Source organism: Lycium barbarum, chromosome 6 (assembly GCF_019175385.1).
Source record: "Lycium barbarum isolate Lr01 chromosome 6, ASM1917538v2, whole genome shotgun sequence".
Classification (NCBI taxonomy): Eukaryota; Viridiplantae; Streptophyta; class Magnoliopsida; order Solanales; family Solanaceae; genus Lycium; species Lycium barbarum.
This window is the reverse complement of record NC_083342.1, coordinates 118,652,041-118,668,502: the sequence shown is the minus strand read 5'-3', so window position 1 is coordinate 118,668,502 and position 16,462 is coordinate 118,652,041. Positions and strand designations below refer to the sequence as shown.

Below are 16,462 nucleotides of genomic sequence, written 5' to 3'. Positions count from 1 at the left end.
TGATATCTTCCATGTAGAAATGCAGCCCCAATCTCCGCCTTGATCTAAAAATTATAATCAGCCTCCTTAACTTCTTATTGTTGTTAAAAGTGGTCCAGTTGCACTTTATATTTTGGTATTCAGTTGTTTACCTGGACATTAAATATAATTTTTTTTATATTGGAGGTCCTCCTTTAGGTTACTGTAGGTGTTTAGGTCTACGTGACAATGCAATTCCAGTTTAAATATTTCAACCAAGATATGTTAATAAATGCTGGTGTAACTTTGGCAACTGCTTGCGGGTTTATTTATTGTCTTGCACGAGACATCAATGTTAACGAAATGTTTGAATTACCCATACATGCTATTCATATATACCCTATTGTGGTAGATATTCAATATTTCATTTAAGTTTAATGCTTTTGTGTATTCATTTCTTAATTTTTTGATGTTTTATTTGTGGAATCATACTACCAACATCTTTGATATGTGGAGTGAAGTCTTGAGAGCCAATAATACGGCTTTACCATTAATATGTGACAATTGAGACAAAACCTAGATATTGTGGACACCAAATGGAAATACCCTTTGTTGATTTTGTTCTTCTCTACTTCTCTCTAAACAATGAAGAATTTCGTGGAAATGTCATGACCACAATGAGTATTTCAATTTTTTTCTATTCTATCATTTTTTTGTATTCTTCTCACTAACATTTTGGTTATTTTGCAGTGGTTAGATTATGAAAGGGCATGCTCCAGATATTTCAATTGTTTTAGTTGGAATACCACAAGTAAGAAAAATTTAACATATAAGTTTCTTAATTCTTTAATTATTTCTTTGCATTAGCTGGTTTTATTATTTTGTAGCTGAAGGCCATCCTTTTGTTACTGAGGTAAAAAAAATTCTTATCCATATTTTATTTTGTACTTTTGAAATTGAGTTTGGTATAATTTTGATTTTGAATGTATTCTATTTCATTTTTCTGGCTAGAGATCATGCAAATGATGCTAAAGCAACTGCCTATAAGAAGTGTAACACTCAAGATGAAAGGAGGGTTCAACATGGTATAAACACAGTTGCTGAGTTGTTGTAGGCTGTATGCTCAGGATAATTTGTTCTAGATTCTAGTTTTCCATCACTCTTTTTCCTATTTGGTTAAGGTGATGATTTACCTGGAGTAGAATCTTAGTTTCATAATTATACTTCAGCGTTTAAAGTTGTATTCGAAATTTGAAAAACACCTAAAATAATGTTTTCACTTTTTTTCACTTTCACTATATTCAAACAACAAAATATTCTTTGTCATTTTCAAACTAATATTTAAAAAAAATATTATATAAAAACTATAACCCAACACAACTCCATCTTCAAATTTCAACCCTAACTTCAAATTTCATATAGGTGAAAATATTTGATTTTCATGGCCAATCACCTACTAAGTTCGAATATTTTATTTATTTGTTAGCGTAAAATAAGGGTGTCAAGGGGCCGGGCTGGACCGAGCCGAGCTGATTTAACGAAACACAATCCGACTGATTCGGGACCCGAATTGTATCCGGATTGAGAGCTAATAGTTGATAGCAATTTAAGAAAAAAACTAACGAAGTATAATGGACATGGAGATCTCAATTTGGGGTAAAAGATTTGCATACAGTGCTAAAGTTATTGCCTATCTGAAATGTAACTGTCAAGATCAAGAAAGTGTTCAAGGAGTTATTGGTAATGTTGTCAAGTTGGTGTAGGTGTCAAGCTATGGTAGTTTGTTTGTAACAAGAAAGTGTTCAACGTATTAATAATTTAAATTAAATGAACACATCTGTGTTTAGGATGACAAGTTTTGATCTAGAAACTGTTGGTTGTATCGTAAAGTTTGGCATATAACAACCATGGACACCCTTCCCTACATATGACCCTAACAAAAGGCAAGTCAAAATAGTTAAAAAAAAAAAAAAAAAAAAGAGCAAGTACCAACCTAAAGCTGTTGATGTGCCCGTTTAGGCTGCTGATGTGGCCTTACATCTTACTGATGTGCCGATACAGCCTATTGACATGTCCGTACAGCCTGATGAACAAGCTGTTAATGTACAATTGCTGCTTTTGGTCCCCGACTCTTTGAGGTCCTACCGCCCACTGTCCAATATCTTCCTGCTGGTTCGTTTTCCGTGACAAATGGAGTACTCATGTATAGGCTCCAACTTATGGTGCCTTCTCTCCGAGCATATCTAGCTCCCCCAGGTTGTATTGTTGTTGGAGTGGAGGTCGACATCGAAGAACGAGTTCGCTTCATCCAGCGTTGGTCCAAGGATGTACTTGAGGCCGTTTGCCATGCATTATTGATTGTTTGGAGGCGCTTGGATCAGCCAGGTGCTCCTCAGTTGATGTTCCACTACCTTGATCTTTTGACTTAGGTAAAGTCAGTTGCTGATCTGCGTCTATATGATCGTGCTCTGAAAATGATGGCTTTGAACTGGTGTGATCGTGTTCTGAAAACTGTTTTTCCTGCTTTTCGTTTAATTGATGTGATTATGACAGTGATACTCTTTAAGTGTTTTTGAGTTTTTGCTACATATGTTGACTTGTGAGTTTTTGCCAAACAAAAAAGAAAGAACGAAAGAAAGTAAGTACCAACCTAATCATCAACGTCATCCTCTTCATAATCATCAACATTTTCCACTTAATCCTTATTCTCCTCTTTTTGTTTTCCATTATCAAAGACCACCCGCCGCTTCAAAAAAGATATTATTAAAAAAAATTGAATTTCAGTCCCCCCCCCCCCCCCCCCAAAAAAAAAAAAAACTTACTTACCTTTTTTCACCACGTTGACACCTCTTTCGATTTTCGTCGAGCTTCGCTTTTACACAGTTAGAGTTTTACCTCCCTAACGGTGTAAACACCAAGTTTGGTGAGCTGCATATGATTGAGGGTTGAACCTTGTACGTTGCATTGGTTTGCCCAAGTAAATATTTGGTCGATCAATTTGCTTAAACCCTTCTTCATTTTCTTGTGGAAAGAGAATATAGGAGGTTGGTTGTGAAGATAGAATATATGTTGGTTGGTTGGGAAGATAGAATATAGGTTGGTTGGTAGTAGGGAGAGAATATATAAATAGAGTTAAACAGAAATACCCTTTTCGTTTGGTGTTGTCTATTATTTTGGAAAGTAAAGGGCCTTTACAATTTAGTATAAGCAATTCACGGTAAACTTTTAATGTCCGATACGAAAAATATAATTATTTTACAATATCAACTAGTAGTTCTTAAAAGCCAATTGTTGTGGAAGAAAGAACATAGGAGTTCGAAAATGAACACAAGAAGCTTACTTTCTTTCACAAACAGGACAATCAATCGTATTTTTTTCCTTCGATTATTTGCGGCAAAAGAACTTGTCAGCTAATAGTAAAAAAAAGTTATACGGAGCTCCTAGCTGATGAGAGCCCCTCAAACATGGCAAACCGTGGACCGAACACTTATTAAAATTAAATTTATATTTATAAATTATTGGATATGGTGATACCAGTGAGCATAGTAATTGCTATACTTGATCTCGTTAACGATGCATAGGATATGGAATTCTAAGTTCTAATGATGACCTTAGCGAATAATTAATTACAACGTCAGAAGCATCAATGAAGAAAAATACAAAAGTAAGTCTTTGACCCCATAAAATTTGTTCATTTGCCAATTCAATTCGAGGAAAAAAAAATTCATATTGCTGCTCTGCTAGTAAGACTTTACTCCCATCATCGAGTATTACACCAAATTAATACTACTCCATATTCATGACATCTATTGCACATAAACTTGTCTCACTTAATTTTGATTAATTAAAAATATATTTTTACCTCATTAAATTCACTTATAAAACCATCTCAAAGTCACTTAAAGAAACCCATTCATACTTGAAAAATACAAAGCAAGCAAGTACAACAGGAAAACGTATTCAATTTCACTAAGCAACAGTGGCTTATGCAGGATCAAAGTTCAAAACGATCTAATTTTTGTGAAAAAATTGCAGCAGATACTTAGGAATAATGAAGGTTTAATGAACATACTAAAACATATGACAACGCAATTTCCTAAGAAAAAACCCTAATTTAACCACAAACCCTGACCTTTTCAATTGAACAGATTAAAAATCCTAAAATGCAAACAAAGACACGAATGTGTAAAAATAAAAAAAACAGTTATTTTTACACTATATTAGTCAAGAAATATAATCCTAACCTACAAATGTCCACTAAAATATTCAGTTGTTTGATCTCGACGAACGAACTCTTTAAACTTCAGAGAAAATTAAGCCAAAAGCCAACCACGAACAAGCTAAGAATCAACTATTGGAGAAATCCAGTAAATATCGAGGTAAATTTGTGTGCGAATCGAGGGGAAAATCCATGGTAGAATCGAAGGGAGTCGAAGGGTTTTTTGGGTAATGTTATATGTTCTAAATAGCAAAATGATCGAATAAGGGTCTTTTGAGCTTTTATTAGGCGTGTGATGCACCTGAGTTTGAAAGATTTGGGGTGACATTTTAATAACCAGATAATGCCCAATAAAACACACTAAGTAGGCTTTTGGCCATAGAAATCAAAAACTTTTTCACTCTTTTTGGAATTTTGGAGTTGGAGTTGTGTTTGGCCATAGTTTTTGAAATTGTATTTTTTTTTTTTGTTGAAATGTAAACAAGTTTTGTTTTTCAAATTCCGGAATACTACTTCAAGTTGTATTTGGAATTTTCATGGTCAAACGCTGATTTCGGAAAAAAGTGAATAATTATTATGGCCAAAGGGGACCTAAAAATATGTGTAGGAGTATTAGGGCACCCATAAAGGTTAGGTGTGTTATAAAAAAATCTGGGCAAAAGTTGGGGTGCATTTTAGCCATTTTCACTATTTTCAAATGATGAAAGCTTAGCAATGGTGATGACACGTGTCCCGCAATTAATGATTAATTCTTTTAAAGTGGATGGAAAAATTGAGACATGTGAAAATTAATTCTTAATTGCAAGACACGTGGCATCACTTGTGTTAGCTTCCGCTGTTCTAAAATAAGGATAGAAGATCGCATTTGTCTCCTCTCAATTACACTTTCTCTCCATTTCCTCAAGTGCACCCTTAGATGATTGACACTTTTTTATTTTAGATTTTAATAGCCTAGATTAAATTGACTTAACAAGCATCATAACTACAGTTAAGAGTTTATTTTGGAAAATTACTCTAAGAAAAATCTGAACTTCTATAAATTTAGGAACCCATTAATATCATTATTTTTTATTATATTTTTTACATCAAGATATCAGATTCATCTCAATACATGAGATTTTGTACGGAAAGAGTAATATATTCTTTACATTTAACAATATGAAGAATATTATCTCTCACAAATTTCTTTCTGTAAATTGTCTTTGTACTTTTAAATTAGAGGGTAGTTATTTGAGGGATATTTATTAATTTTAAATGTTTTCCTGTGTTTCAGGATTATGAGCAAAAGTAGGAGTGTTCATAGTTCGGTTTGGGTCGGTGATTGATTAAAATCATAACCAAACCAATTTAGTCGGTTTTTAAATGTATAAAACCATAACCAAACCAAATAAAATACTAACCACCGGTTTGGTTATTGTCGGTTTGGTTCGATTTTTCGGTTTATGACTAGCAGCCATGAGACTTATCAGTAAAACATTAAAAAGTTGAAAAAGACATGTCTTTTTTTTTGTTCAAACGATAACTTTTATTTATAGTTTAAGGTGGAACATACATCATAGAAACATTTTCACTATTAATGATAATGTAGTACTTAAGTTACCTAAAGTTGCTAAACTATTATATATAGAGCTAAAAACTAACTTAGTAGTGGTTGCACCATTTTTGTCATCTTAATACACATACCTGAAAATAAAGTAGAGTATAAGAGCTTTTAGTTGTTGTTACAAACATATAAATTAATTTAACATAAAGACTACCTAAAATTAAAATGAAAATATATGAAATAAAAAAACTTTGTGTAATGATCCCAAACTTTGGGGCAGTACTTGCATTTTGCCCTCAATTCTCCCATTTTATTAAAAGAACTTTTTCTAATGATCCCAAACTTTAGATGTTTTTCTCTCATTATCCCCAAGGCTAGGGTCTCGGCTAAAAGGAGTTGTTCTTTTCTGCTTTTTAGGAGGATTACCTACGGAAGAAGTATTAGGGCATTACCATGTGCTTGAGTTGCAGCAAATGCTGATGTTACTGAAGTATCTTCTATAGGAACCTCCAAATCTACAACCTCTGTCCTTTTCATATGAAAAACATTAGAAGTTTAGGACCCATTCAGACAAGACAAAAGAAAGGTATAAATTCGAAAAGAAAAAAAACCTAAAATCAAATGGCCGATAAAGAAAGGCTAAAAATTTAAGTTAAAGACATTAGACTCTAATGTGAGCTTCTGTTAGTAGGTTTACACTTACAAATAAAAGAGTTAAAAGACTTAAAGACATGAGCTTGGACATATTCTTAAAAATATGGACCTTAAACAATCATGTGAAATAAGTAGACCAAAAATCAAATTAATGATTAAAAGGTATAAAATATTTATAATTATTTATGAAAAACTAATATTATACATATAAATAATTATAAAATTTATGTATATAATTTATCGGTTTGGTTCGGTTATTTATTCGGTTATTTTTTAATAGAATCATAACCAAACTAAATATTATCGGTTTTTTAAATTTAAAACTCAATCAAACCAAACCAAACCAAATGTCGGTTTTTTTATTTGATTTTGTTAAATTTTTGGTTTGGTTTTGGTTTTAACCAAAACCGTGAACAACCCTAAGCAAAAGAATGAACGAAAAATTGTCTACCGCTATTCAAGAAAAATATGAAGAATTGTTCCTTACACCCTTTCAAAAAAAAAAAAAAGAGTAATCAAAACCAGTTGTATAGAGGAGAGAAAAAGAAGATGATATGTGTAGCTAAAATTGAATACATAGATTAATTCCGTTAAATAATTTATATTCGAATTTAATGACATAAAATGGAATACTGATAATAAAATGAAAGTAATATTAATGTTAAAGGTTGCCAATTGTGAGGGAGAAGAGAATTTTCTTACTAAAGTTAGGGATTGCATTCCTAATTTATCTCATTAACTATGGTTAATATGCTAGTTAAGTTAATTTAATCTAGGCCTTTAAAATCTAAAATAAACAAGTGTCAATCATCTAAGGACGTATTTGAGAAAATGGAGAGAAAGTGTAATGGAGAGGAGCCAAATCCTAAAAGATCTACCCCATTTTAGTAACAACAAAGGCATAATTGACCCCAATTATTAATGAAAGACAAATTTTCTATTCCATTTTGGATAGTTTAGGGGCAAATTTGAGGCTTTGCCCTAGAACAATATGGAACCAAAATGGTGCAACAATTCGGCTTACTCTCTGTGTTAATTACATTAAGGGTGTGTTTGCTATGAAGAAAAATATTTTCCATATAAAATATTCTTTTAAGAAAATAAATGAGTTTTTTATTTATTATTGTGCGCTGGATACGTAAGCAAAAAATATTTGTATATAATCTAAATAAATACTATGAAAGATAAGGATAGGTGGGGTAGGGGGTAAGGGGCGACAAGCGTGGGGTGGAGATGAGTGTGTCGGATGGAATGAAATTTGTTTTTCCTATTTCAATTAGAGAAGTCGTTTTTCTTATTTTCCTACAAAAATATTTTCAAAAAATTTAATGAACAGAACATGAAAAAATTAAAACTAACACACCCTAAAAAAAAACATACTAGAGTACTAAGCTGTCTATTAAGTCACCGATTACTCTGTAATCAACCATCTTTAGTAACTGTTAACAAAAATTCTTATGGATGAAGTGGTGGTGGGGACATTGAACGACAAAAGAGAAGGACCCGATGAATATCTTATACTTGGCTCCCATTCCTAAGCTATATAAGAAATCAAACAACGGCTACTTGGGACCACAAACTCCTCAATAATTTCTCTACTTTCCTACTAATGATCCCTTTTTATGTTTTCACCAAGAGTGAACCCTGTCTACATTACCCTTTTTATCTCCATTTTTGTCTGTTTTTCTAGCTCACATTTTTGGGTTTTCTTCTTTGGTTGTGATGATGGTGAAGAAGAAGCTCTGCTGCTTTCAGTATTTGGTTCTTTGTGGTCTTCTTCTAGCTGTTCTTGTTTCCTCTAAGCACCATGGTAATCTGTTTCTTTACACTTTTAAGTACTTCATTCCTTTTATTTTCTTGGCTACTGTTAGCATTTGGAAACTTTACTTGAGTGTATTCTGTGACCAATAATGTAGTTAACTAACAAGTTTATGCTCTACAAAACCCATCTTTGTATGAGTTATCTTCATGGTCTAAGTAGCTTAGCCAGTCCTTGTCGTGCCTTGTGAGAACTCTTCGTTTGTTTACACTAAAGGAATTTGATGAAAATTATTTCATGCTGAGACAGGGACCATGTTGGGGGAGGTAGGGATGTGGAATTGCTATTAGGCTGTAGATTTTAGTTAATGTTTTAGCATTATTACTCAAATTTCCTGTTAGGTTTTGACTTAATTGATCTCAGTTGATATTTTAGCTTTACTAGATAAATTTCCAATTTTATAATGTTGCTTTCTTGTAGATTACATATGAAGGGCAAGTACTTGCTAAATGTCTTCTTCCTATAATATTTGTTAAACCTCTTTTCTCTTAGATTTTGAAAGGAAGAAAAAGGTCTTTGGTGTTTGTAACTTGTAAGGATGCATGTCTAAAGAAAAAAAGAAACACTTAACATATCACTTAACTATTAGTTTCTTAATGGTGCTGCATAATACCACCATTTACAATGTATGCTATTCTAATGTATTTTATAACAACCCAAGCCTATAGTTTGGTTTGTGGATGTAATTGGTACCAATATCTACTGGTTCCCATTGAATCCATATCTACAGTTGGCTTCTTTAAGGGATCTTTCGCTGTATCCACAGGTGGAGCCAGATTCTTTTAGGTATTGGAGGCTAGTTCAATTTGCTCATGAATTAAACATATTAAGAAGAAGAAACTTGGAGTGATATGCTAAGTGTAATTTTCGTAACAAGGAAGTCAACAACAACAACAAGCCCAGTATAATCCCACCATGTGGGGTCTGGGGAGGGTAGAGTGTACGCAGACCTAACCCCCACCTTGAAAGGTAGGACGGCTGTTTCCGAAAGACCCACGGCTCAAGAGAAGAAAATAAGACAAAAGGTCAGATAGGGCCAAGCATATCGAAAACAATATGAAAACAAGGAATAACAAAAGCGAGAAAGTCATGGTAGAACAGTCTGGAAAGAAAGGAGCCGTAACTACTATAAATAAATAAGATAACCAAAGTACAACGGCCCCACAAATAAAAGCAGCAATCAAATGCAGAAATCAAATGGCAATAAACAAATGAGCATAACTACAACTACTATGGTGGAAGGATAAGCCACCTAGCCTTCTGTCCTAATCTGAGTCCTCCACAACCTCCTATCTAAGGTCATGTCCTCGGTGAGCTGAAACTGTGCCATATCCTGTCTAATCACCTCTCCCCAATACTTCTTCGGCCTCCCTTTGCATCTCCTGAAACCGTCCATAGCCAACCTCTCACACCTCCGCACTGGAGCATCTGTGTCTCTCCTCTTCACATGCCCAAATCATCTCAGCTTCGCTTCCCGCATCTTGTCCTCCACCGATGCGACTCCCACCTTGTCTCGGATATCTTCATTTCTAATTCTATCCCTCCTAGTATGCCCACACATCCACCGCAGCATTCGCATTTCCGCGACTTTCATCTTCTGAACGTGAAATTTCTTGACTGGCCAACACTCCGCCCCGTACAATAAAGTCGGTCTAACCACCACTTTGTAGAACTTGCCTTTAAGTTTTGGTGGCACTTTCTTATCACACAGCACTCCGGAGGCGAGCCTCCATTTCATCCACCCTGCACCAATACGATGTGAAACATCGTCATCGATATCCCCATCTCCCTGTATAATAGACCCAAGATATTTGAAACTTACTTTCTTTTGAATGGCCTGGGTACCAAGCCTCACTTCCTCGTTAACCTCACGCGGTAGGCCACTGAACCTGCACTCCAAGTATTCTGTCTTGGTCCTACTCAATTTAAATATTTTAGACTCCAACGTCTGTCTCCAGCCCTCCAGCTTATCGTTAACTACATTGCGAGTCTCGTCAATCAGGACTATGTCATCCGCGAACAACATACACCAAGGCACCTCACCTTGTATTTGTCGCGTCAATTCATCCATTACCACGGCGAATAGAAACGGGCTAAGAGCTGATCCCTGATGCAACCCCATCATAACAGGGAAGTGCTCCGAGTCTCCTCCTACCGTTCTTACCCTGGTCTTAGCTCCATCATACATGTCCTTTATCGCTCTAATGTACACCACAGGTACACCTTTAGCCTCAAGCATCTCCATAGGACCTCTCTTGGCATTTTGTCATAGGCCTTTTCTAGGTCAATGAATACCATGTGCAAGTCCCTCTTCCGCTCCCTATACTGCTCCACCAATCTCCTTACAATATGAATGGCTTTTGTAGTCGAGCGCCCCGGCATGAATCCAAAGGTTCTCTGAAATAGACACACCTCTCCTCACCCTCATTTTCACCACCCTTTCCCACACTTTCATAGTGTGACTTAGCAGCTTGATACCTCTATAGTTGTTGCAGCTTTGAATGTCTCCCTTGTTCTTGTACACAGGAATCATTGTACTCCACCTCCATTCTTCCGGCATCTTCGCTGTCTTGAGAATGACATTAAACAACCCAGTCAACCACTCCAAGCCTACCCTGCCCGCATTCTTCCAAAATTCCCCAGGGATCTCGTCAGGTCCGGTTGCTCTTCCCCTGCGCATCCTACGAACAACTTCTTTAACCTCCTCAACCTTTATACTCCTACAATATCCAAAGTCGCGACGCCTATCCGAGTGCTCCAAGTCTCCCAACACAATGTCTCTGTCCCATCCTTCGATCAAGAGTTCATGAAAGTATGACTGCCATCTCTGTCTAACACGGGTTTCCTGTACCAACACTTGGCCATTCTCGTCCTTGATGCACTTCACTTGATCCAAGTCGCGTGCCTTCCTCTCTCTCGCCTTGGCAAGCTTAAATAGCTTCTTATCCCCACCTCTGTCCTCTAGTTCTGCATAAAGGCGTTCAAAAGCTGTCGTTTTAGCCGCCGAAACTGCCAACTTCGCCTCCTTTCTCGCCATCTTATACTTTTCCTTATTCGTCCGCTTCTCTTCATCATCGTAACAAGGAAGTCAGAATTTCTAAAATATAAAATTGATATCAGTTTCTTCTATGAAATTTATATATTAGTTAGAAAAATAGACAACTGACTCTATGAAACATTTCTGTAGTACATTTCTCTTGGGAAACATCAAAGATAGAAGTGACAACAATATTTTAGCACTACATACAGAGGAGGACGGTCAAGAAGGTGGCCTCCCTCAAATTATAGGGTGTCACATCCTGGCTGTATCTTGCAATTAGTACACATTACCTACTGGAAATGATTTTTTGATTACTTTAGGGCTCTTCAAGAAACTTTTACTTGGTAGGCACTGCCCCCTCACTCAGACAATGCTCCCCACATGAAAGTGTACATTTCCGTCCCTTTCTCCTATACTGAGTCACAGGCTGCCTCGGAAAGCACAAAACTTATCGTGTTTCCTTTTTGTGAATTGTCCACTTCATATGATTAAATCAATTTTCGCTTTAATGCACCTGTGTTTATTGAATTTGTATCCAAAGGTCTGTCTGTTAAGCAATCTAGATCATTACCAGATTTCCGGTTGGTAAAGCGAAATCAGGCCACGCTTGCTTATTGAGTGCTCTATCTAGGGGCATCAGCATTATACTCTATGTCTCGGTGTTCCATCCACAATCTTATTTATTATACTCATCATTCCATGTTTTTTGATCTTTAAGAACAGTCAAGAACGAAAGTTGAGCAACTGAAATGGATTGTATGGAGAACTTGAATATAGTAGAGCGTCTACTTATCTTAGTAGGACCCAAGTCTCGGAAAAAACTCAAAGCGAATGTCTGTTTGTCTAGATTTCTTCACATTCTAACAACTTGAAATTTCAAGTGGTAGAAGATCTAGTGGATAGATAATTAGTCCATTCATCCTGGAGAGTCCTTTGTTTACTTCCCGAGTCCTCCGTCATTTACACATTTTTCATGCTCTTCTAATCATTTTTTTGTCTCCCATCATGTTTCTAGTTGGAAGTTTTAGTGATCCTAGAATTCTGAAGGATAATTTATCTAAAAAGAAAAGAATCTAAGGGGGGGGGGGGGGGGGGGGGTGTTTACAAGTCCATTTTTAAACCGGGATCACTCATGCAATATTAAAGTGTACAAGTGTGGAGCCAGAATTGTAATTCCTTTACGGACTGGACAAGCTACATTAGGGCCAGGATATCAACAACAACAACAACAACAACAGCCCAGTGAAATCCCACATCTTGGGGTCTGGGGAGGGTATAATGTACGCAGACCTTACTCCTACCAAGGTAGGATGGCTGTTTCCGAGAGACCCTCGGTGGGCCAGGATATCAATATTTGGAAAAGTCTTATTCTAAAGAAAGTGTTATAAAGAGGACAATGAAGAAGTTTCAACTCGAACAGTGCCTGATGTTTAAGCTTGGAGGGATAGACATTGATGGCTATAAGAACCTACTATCTGATATTAGTGAGAAGCAAAGGCCATAAACATATATTGCCTTTGGATAGATAAAAGATTACGACATGAATTTTTTTTAAATAAATGACATATAACGTGTCAAGTGTCAACGAGTAGATCTGACACCACCGGATGTGCCTTGAGAGCTTGGGACGATTAATTACGATAGAACTTTGAGTATTCTGGTTAGAAACTTAAATTCCAAATGAACATCTAAAACCTACAGAATTTAATTAGCAGGAGGGAGTGGAGCAAAATTTTTCTAGCTGAACTTAATGATTTTTGGGATGTCGAAATAGCAATGTTTTGCAATTGATGAATTCTAGAAAAAACAATTGAATTTAGTATCCTTTCCTTGAACCAGCACCTAATTATTTGATGTGCTTAATGTTACAGGAAATTCTGCAAATGACCTTGTTGATATTATCAACAAGAACAGAACTGCTCAAAAGCTTCCTCAACTTAGTAATAGTCCTGGACTTGGGTGCATAGCCTTGCAATATGCAAAGGAATGCATGGGAAATTGCAGTTCCAACAACAGTATAAACTGTCACCCTTCTGAAGATGACTTCACTGAAGTTTTTGCTCCAAACTGTGGTGTCGAGCTGCCCACTTTTGGAACCATATCTGGCTACATTCTTGGTTGTCAACCAAAGTATCTCGAGCCACTGGAAGCCTTCCCAAATGTACTTGTTCATGACAAAAGGACTCTTTCTCTTTTGAGGAATAAAACTCATACTGAAGTTGGAGTTGGGATTATCAAAGCTCACAAGCACAAAGGACCTTACTTATGGTGCGTTTTGTTTAGTAGTAGCCAGAGAAACACCACATTCGTACTTGACGATCTAGGAGAAGGGATTAAGCAGAAGAAAGGGTGTTATAGTGGAACCAGCTTCCCTTGCAGCAGAGCACATAGAGACATAGGTCCTTTATCGAACAAAATTTGGATTCTGGTTTTGCTCTGTGTTATCTACTTTCAACAATTCCTTTTCAAACTTTTCTGACAATACATTGTATCTACTCAGCTAAAATTTTGTCATGCATTCTGCTGAATCAACCTTGGAAACCCATCCATGATGCTCAGTGGAATTTCCTTTTAGATTCTCGTGCCCAGTATTCTTCTGTTCTTGTGCATGCAACATACCGAACAATGTAACAGGTTTTTTAGAGTCAGCATATCAATGAATTTGCATGTTTGTGTCATTAACCTAATTATATCATCCAACAAAGTTGGGATACATGAATGTGCATGACAGTGTGTGCGTGCGCACGTGTTTTTCCACTGCTAATGCATTCCTTAGACAGGCATTGCCTCGCGCTATCTGCAGGAGACCGGACACGACTCATTGCAGACAATACATAACTAAGATCCAAGCGAGCTCCGAGTTCAAAAAATTTAAAGTTGCCACAGAGATATAAATCCAAGCATTAACGAGCAAGAAAGTTTAAAGTTTAAACCAATACCAGTTGCCCTCGCACGTAAGGGGTTAGTGCCTTTTCTCTTATCCATATAGCCTTGCTGGTGAATATCATACTACATCCAAATTTACATGCACTATAGGAGTCTAAGAATATTTCGGGATTCTTAGCGATTTTTCCTTCTAATGAATATGATATTTGTTCTGTTTATCATCAGTTGGCAGAATACTCTGGTGTGACTAGGACCTAATATATCTTTGCCTGTGTAAAAAAAGGTATTTAATGAAATTGGAGAATGGCTATGGAATTTACTCAATTAAACTGAATAATGAAATTGGGATTGCTATTCCGCAATTTATTACAATTAAAGGCAAATCCAGGATTTTAAGTCCGTAGTTTCATAACACAGCACCAGATTTTCTTTTGTGACATCTAAAAAATTTAATATAGATATATTTTGGAAATTTTCAACTCGCTATATGGATATATTATAGTGTGCTCTGTATGACCAAAAGCAACTATAGAGAAATATGGAGCCACCTGATCGATCACAATGAAAAGAAAGAGTTGGTGAAGTGCGCACATACATAGTTGGTCTTACCAAAACCAAAAAGAAAGGCAGCGGCCAGAGGGCACTCAAAGCAGAAACCATTTGGGCATTTTCAGCATTTTCTTGAAGTCACTATTTTTCTTTTTTCCCACCTAATATTGGTGTCACTGTGCATAGACAAGACGCAATTTGCTGGATGATTTTTGTGCTTTAGAGAGATTAAAGTTGACTTGATCCATTTCACCATTTCTAGCTAATTTACCTCGACTAACCTTAAATTCACACTTATCCTTTAAAGAAACTACTATAAACAGCAAATCAACGATATAGTCATAACCCACATAGGGTGTGGCCTAGCTGTTAATAGAGGCGGATTAAAGATTTTAGGACAGTGACTTCAAGTGTTAATAAGTGACTCATGAATTTAAGTTTTGTACATATTTAATTGATTTCTTAACAAATATATAAGGTTTGGGTCAAAATAACAAATCAACAATATAATCAATAGTCAGGACACACACACACGAAGAGACCAGCAACAAGCGTTGCGTGATTTTATTGATTTCTTTAATTTGCACTTAACTAGGTGAACAATTGATAGTAAGATAACTTTGATTCACTGGATCAGCAGGCGTATGACATGATTATCTTAGGAGACCGTACTACAAAGCGAGTTGCTCTTCTAGGTGGGGAACTGTATCAATCTCGCAAGCCACTGAAAAACATATTTAGAAAATTAGAGAGGAAAAGAACCTAAAAATCTAAAGAAGAACAGGTTTTTTTTGACAAAGAAAAAGTTGGTGGACTACTGTTTGCTTTAAATTTGGCTGCATATTTGAGTCCTTTATCCACATAAAAAAATTTGAAAGAGATGCTTTGACTGCGTGCATCACAAGTAAATATATATATTACACTAAAGACAAAATCGGGAAAAGTTGCTGCTTTTGATTTTGTTGGATCAACTATTTATGTTGTTTCTTCCTCTAAATCCTGAAACAAGTGACCTCAAATTTACCTGATAAAAGATTCTTCTACTACTACTACAAGTATTAATCTTTCTTAAAGCATTTGCCCCCATATGGCTGTGCTTTATTTTTGTTTGATCAACTGTTTTTCTTTTGTTCTTGTCTCTTTTTCCCTTTCCACCCAAGGACTTGAGCTAGTGGACCAACTAAAAAAGAGTAATATACTCATGTTATGTCTTTTAGCGTTCCAATTCAACCTTGTGATATGGACTTCAACTCTTTAACGTTTAGAAAACATTTTATGTATTTTTCTTGGAAACACATATATGTAATTATGCATTTGTTAAAACAGGATACGAACTTCATGAAGCATTTACCAAGAATTATTTAAATATATTTTTTTTAATGATGTCTTACGACAACAATTACGCATCAACTAAGACAGACAGGAGAGACGAAGCCTAAATAAGTCCATTATACACTGCGTTACGCATCATCTGATAGTTTACCAAGTTGTGCGTTGTTGGATATTGGATAATTATTGTCTATATAATTTACAAAAAATGTTGAAGTTTGAATTCCCTTACTATTCTCCTAATTAGGTGAATAGCACGATCGGATTTCTACCTCTAAAAGGGTGTTGGGGAGGGTATAGAGTCAAAGAACTATTACACATATGCGATGACATATAATTTCCTGAAGACCAAGTTCAATTCTATAATAGTTTAACATCATAGCTGAAATAAAAAACGCTCAATTACTTCATGTTTTCTGTGTGGATATGCATATGTAAAAACTAAGAAAAAAATTTGAAGAAGTT

At 35.8% G+C, this 16,462-nt stretch overlaps 1 protein-coding gene and 1 long non-coding RNA gene across 2 annotated transcripts; one reads left to right on the top strand and one right to left on the bottom strand.

The window, feature by feature from the left end:
- Positions 1–788: 788 nt before the first annotated feature.
- On the bottom strand, positions 789–4,459 carry LOC132645844 (uncharacterized). The gene is made up of 3 exons (XR_009584190.1): positions 2,785–4,459; positions 2,609–2,704; positions 789–2,478 (listed from the first exon to the last, which is right to left on the bottom strand). It is a non-coding gene; the product is annotated as an uncharacterized LOC132645844 (long non-coding RNA).
- A 3,346-nt stretch (positions 4,460–7,805) lies between these two features.
- LOC132645843 (uncharacterized) lies at positions 7,806–13,807 on the top strand. The gene is made up of 2 exons (XM_060363081.1): positions 7,806–8,184; positions 13,105–13,807. The coding sequence occupies exons 1-2, from the start codon at positions 8,097–8,099 to the stop codon at positions 13,710–13,712; spliced, it is 696 nt and encodes a 231-aa protein (XP_060219064.1). The 5' UTR covers positions 7,806–8,096; the 3' UTR covers positions 13,713–13,807.
- Positions 13,808–16,462: the final 2,655 nt, after the last annotated feature.

Bases quoted from the DNA above. Each gene is read 5' to 3' on its own strand.
- LOC132645843 (XM_060363081.1), top strand. From the start codon at position 8,097: ATGATGGTGAAGAAGAAGCTCTGCTGCTTTCAGTATTTGGTTCTTTGT. The intron at 8,185-13,104 runs GTAATCTGTTTC...TTAATGTTACAG, and splicing joins TGTTTCCTCTAAGCACCATG to GAAATTCTGCAAATGACCTT.